The 4,965-nt window shown below is 30.7% G+C and overlaps 1 protein-coding gene across 1 annotated transcript; it reads left to right on the top strand.

Moving 5' to 3' along the window:
• The first annotated feature begins 3,030 nt into the window (after nucleotides 1-3,030).
• Nucleotides 3,031-3,928, top strand: LOC105141062 (dof zinc finger protein DOF3.5-like). The gene has a single exon (XM_011048153.1). The coding sequence runs from the start codon at nucleotides 3,080-3,082 to the stop codon at nucleotides 3,926-3,928; it is 849 nt and encodes a 282-aa protein (XP_011046455.1). The 5' UTR covers nucleotides 3,031-3,079.
• The last annotated feature ends 1,037 nt before the right edge of the window (nucleotides 3,929-4,965 follow it).

The following is a 4,965-nucleotide window of genomic DNA, read 5'->3' as shown; positions in this document are numbered from 1 at the left end:
AAGATTCCACCACCTTGCAGCCTGCTTAATCAACATTTCTTTCACCCTATCAGTGTCCCATCTTCAAAATTCTTCTTCAGTCTTTTCCATTCAACGAGTTGCTTTCCAAATTGTGTTTCTGTCCATTAAACAACCTTTATTTTTAAAGAAAAACTGTACATCCATGGAAGCTTAAAGCATATTAAGATATAAAATGAATTTCTTAATTTAGTATTTCGGTTAAGCACAAGTTAACAGCTATGATGCTACTGTAGCATTTACAGCTTCTGATTTTGGTTGCAAATTCATTAGATTTCAAATTTGATAAATTTCTGGTGTCCCGGGTCTCAAGTAGCATACCTGTAACGTCATATGCTAAAATCCTTGGATTTCTGACTAAAAATATAGTTTTTATGAAATCTACAAGGTTTACATGATCCGAGGAGCACATGATCCAAGAGATCCTTTTCAACTTACTAAATATAACTAGTATCTCCTACTAGACATTCCTCCTTCATGACACACAACCTCACTGAGCGTATGCTACTCTCGTGTGATATTTTTGGTAGTTTAATAGTTTTGTATTAATTAGTTGGTTAATATATATATATAAACTTAATTTATTTTTAATTTTTATATAATATTAAATTAATAAATCTGAAGTAAAAATAAAGTTTATGATAAAAAAAATACTTTGCCAATAAAATTATAAAGTTATTATAATTATATAATTTTTATTATATCAAAGTATAGTTCCTAAAATGTTCCTAATTGATACTCTTTTAAATATTAAACATTCATTAGAGTTATAAAGAGTAATATATTTCACGTTTTTTTTTTTATGAAAGGAAGCAAATGTTCTTATAAGTTGAGGTATAAATTATATTTAGAATTAATATGTAGATTCTTGTTATAAAATATGCATGTACACTGAACTAATATACACGAGAATTTCATATAAAAAGATCACTTATATCTATAGAAAGACTCACTTGATAGTTATATAAGTGATTCTTAGACTTGAGATCACTAAGTTATCTTATATAAAAACATTATACTTTGATCATATTACATGTTATCTTAATAAAGATAACAAAATAACATGTATTGAGTATAACATGAATTATATAAAACTACTTGAATAATTACGAGATGATTCATTACCTTAGATAAATTAAAAAAATATATATTTTCTTTGTTCTCAAATAATATTGATTGTGAAATTCTTGATTAATGTGAAATGAAATGTGAAAAGAGTTTTAAATCTTATTCAAATGATCAATGACTATTAAATAGAGAACAAACATAATTTAACATGACTGACATTCTTTATATTTTAATATTAAATCAGAGCATTATTGATGAAATTAAGAAAATTAATTATAATGAGAAACCGATCACTAAAATGTTAAATCAAACCACTAATAACTTTTCTAATATTTGAGGATCATTTTACGTTGCTAAACAATATACCTAATCTTTAATTATAAATTAATCAATTATTTAATTGATAATAAATTAAACTATTTAAATTATTTAATTGTATTTAATTATAATTATAATTTATATTAAGAACCTAATGGGTCCCACACATTAAGAATCGTTTGTCAGGAATTAATCTAGGATGATTTAATTAAGTATGATTTTATTAAAATATATTCTTTAAAAATCAAGAACTATAATATAATTAATATATAAATTATATTTATAAAATTAAAAAAATCAAGTAAGGACTTGATTGAGTTAATTTCTAAAATTATCCTGAATTAATATATGGATATTATTCAGATGAAAAATTAATATTTTGCCAATTTAAACAGTTTTTCGTATTTTTTTATAAATAGAAAGCTATGTCTTTAGAGGTTTTTTTTTTTTAGCTAGAAAAAAATATGCAAATATAAAATTAGAGCTAGCACTCTAAACATATTAATTTATCTTTTTTAAATAGAGATTTAAGAGATTTTTCATTGGTGATTCGTGTGGATTACTATTAGAGGACGAACAATTAAACGACTTTTGGTTTATGATAATTCAACATTTAAAGAATTATTTAAAGTTGAGAAAATTTAAATTTTCAGTTAATAAATCCTCAAATAATTTTAAATTTATCTAACAAAATCTTATGAACTCTCAAATAATTTTATTTTATAATTTTTGCTGCAAGAACTAAAGGTTTTTTTTTCTGAAAGAAAATGAATAATTATTTGAGAAAATATATGATAGGGGAAGATAAGAAAGCACCTTTTGGCTCCAGGATTGATTCTTATTGTCCATCTCTCAGTTCAGATTTTACTTGTTAATTTCGACCGAGTGACATGAATTAATTATCGTACGAAAAGGGTTACATGTATGCCTAGCGGGTGCTATTTTATTTTATGCTATGAATGTAGAAGTCATTTGGCGTAGATTGCCAAAGTAATTATAGGGTTATGTAACAAACAAAATAAAAGCTAATATATATAGAATTAGATCCAGCTCATGCAGGGGATGGGCTAAATAGAAAAGGGAAAAATCCAGCCTTTTACACACAGCTCTTTTCTATGAAATATGTGAATATCCCTACTTACAAGGTGAGGTTATACTTGAGAGGAGGGCATTAACATGTACAAGATTAGACGGTGGAGAAACACTTCCGAGCGTCAGTTTGCCAAGTTGGTGTTTTTTTAATGAAGGATGTCTGCTCCTGTAAGAAATGTAAGTCCGTCCCTCGAGGCATTTGCTTCCTCTACCACCTTCATTCCCTCCAGTACAATTCTGCCACATGTAACAAACAGCGACACTGAGTATTAGCCTACGGGGCTGTTACATACCACCCAAATCGTCCTTCACGGCACCGGAACCCCTAAACCTGCCTGTCTCATGTGCATGGGCGCATACACATTTCCAAGACTTCCATTAATTCCTAAACAGTCGTGCACCTGAAACAAACGTGAGCCTGCATTCTTGCTCTTGGGGTACACACACGTTTCCAATAATTCATGATTATAATTACTCTAGTTTCTGCGTTCTGAATTAATTGCTTCCAAACTCTACAAAAGAGAGAACCAGTGAGCGGTCAGGCAGTTTTATTACAAGCCTATGAAGTTTGAAGCGATCTGGTATGGAGACAGGATGGAAGGGAAATTCTGAGATATCACCAAGTTGTCCTCGGTGTGGTTCCTCAAATACTAAATTTTGTTACTACAACAACTACAGCTTAACTCAACCGAGATACTTTTGCAAGGGTTGTAGAAGGTATTGGACTAAAGGAGGATCCCTACGAAATGTGCCTGTAGGTGGCGGGTGCAGGAAGAATAGAAGAGGAAAGTCAGTGAGGCTATCTTCTAATGACCACTCTACGAGTTTCGGTTGTGAAGGCTTGCCTAATAACTCTATTAGGCATCCACATAGCCATAAAGGAAATGCCTCCATAGAGTCCTCTAGCTCGCCAATGTTTCCTGATGGTTCTCATATTGATCTTGCACTTGTTTATGCAAAGTTCCTGAATCCACAGCAAGATTCCAAGAGTGGTTATGAAGAGCCAGAATTTACCAGTGAGTTTGATCCCTCTCTAATATTCACTAACATCTCGAACACAAGTTTGGAACCAAGTTCTCAGTTGTCAGAAGAAAATGGTCTTGCTGGATGCCTCACTATCTCCGACTTCTCGACGAAAGCTCCTTTGAAAGACAATGACCACTTGATGTACTACTATAGTTTAGACTCAGCACACAAGCATCAAGATCACCAAGATAGGACTCAACAATGTACAGGTAATGATACAAGCAGCTTCAACTTGCCACCGTTGCCAGGGCAAGACACAGCCTCTCAAGAGATACTTTGGTCGAATTCTCACCTGATGGGAAATCATAACCTGGAAATGTCTCAACAGCCAGTGCTTGGGCCTGAGACTCAAGATCCTAATCTATTGTTCCCTGGAAATGTCTCAACAGCCAGTGCTTGGACCTGAGACTCAAGATCCTAATCTATTGTTTGGTAACTGGAGTCCCTTCGATTTGTCTAGTGATGATACTTTCTCGAGGTCTTGATGAAATTAATGTGTTACTTCATTGTTTCTTTTCCCTTGCTATACATGCATATCACTGTATAGGACCTGAAATAATCTACACATAAACACGTATATGCTACCCGTGTTTATAATAATGGCACCTTTAACTGGGCTTTATTTACTGCACCCACGAAAGTAATTATATATCAAGCTTCAAAATTTTGCTGCAATTAGAGATGTTTCCTTCTTTTTTATTTTTAAATAATTCAAAATTCCATGCTCATTTTATCAGCCCGACTCAATTTTACCTTGATTATACTCAACTAAACATACGTTAATTTCAAACTACCTGAGATAGACTACCTGGGTTCATTTCTCTCTTAATTCTTTTCCAAGGTTGAACGAGGCATGTGTATATATATATTGATGTGATGCTAAATGACTTTTTACCTCTTTGATTGAGTTCGTATAGCAATAAGATCACACTAATGGAGTTTGTTTTTCAAGAGGAAACCAAACGTGTATCATTTTCAATTTTCTGACCCGTGATAGATTTATGTTTCCTTCACAATAATTAATGGTGGTATTTTTATTATTGAACTTGTTAGTGGTTGCATATATATATATATATATATATATATAAAGGAGATAAAACTTTTTTAGAATCTAATATTTAATACTAAACATTAACATAACTTAAACAAATTATAAGTAAATGAAAAACTAATATCAAAGAAAGTTGACATGTTTTTTGAAACTCAAAACTCTCAAAAAAACCTCTATCCTATATAAAAAAAATTAAAACTTTTTTAGTGTTTATAAAGTTGAAAGTTGAGAAGTTAGAATTATTTTTTCTAATATATTGGTTTACCTAGTCCATGAAAGGAAGAATCTAATAAGTTTTTTCATAATTCTTTCAAGGTTATATAAACAAGTTTTTTAATTCAAAACTCACATGATTTAAATTTGAAAGGCATTCATGTTTAATTTTATTTTTA

Source organism: Populus euphratica, unplaced genomic scaffold, assembly GCF_000495115.2.
Source record: "Populus euphratica unplaced genomic scaffold, PopEup_1.0 scaffold131.1, whole genome shotgun sequence".
Classification (NCBI taxonomy): Eukaryota; Viridiplantae; Streptophyta; class Magnoliopsida; order Malpighiales; family Salicaceae; genus Populus; species Populus euphratica.
Note: the sequence above shows the minus strand (reverse complement) of the source record. Positions and strands in the feature narration are given on the sequence as shown.

Excerpts from the sequence above, each read along its gene's own strand:
- LOC105141062 (XM_011048153.1), top strand. The coding sequence starts at position 3,080 with ATGGAGACAGGATGGAAGGGAAATTCTGAGATATCACCAAGTTGTCCT.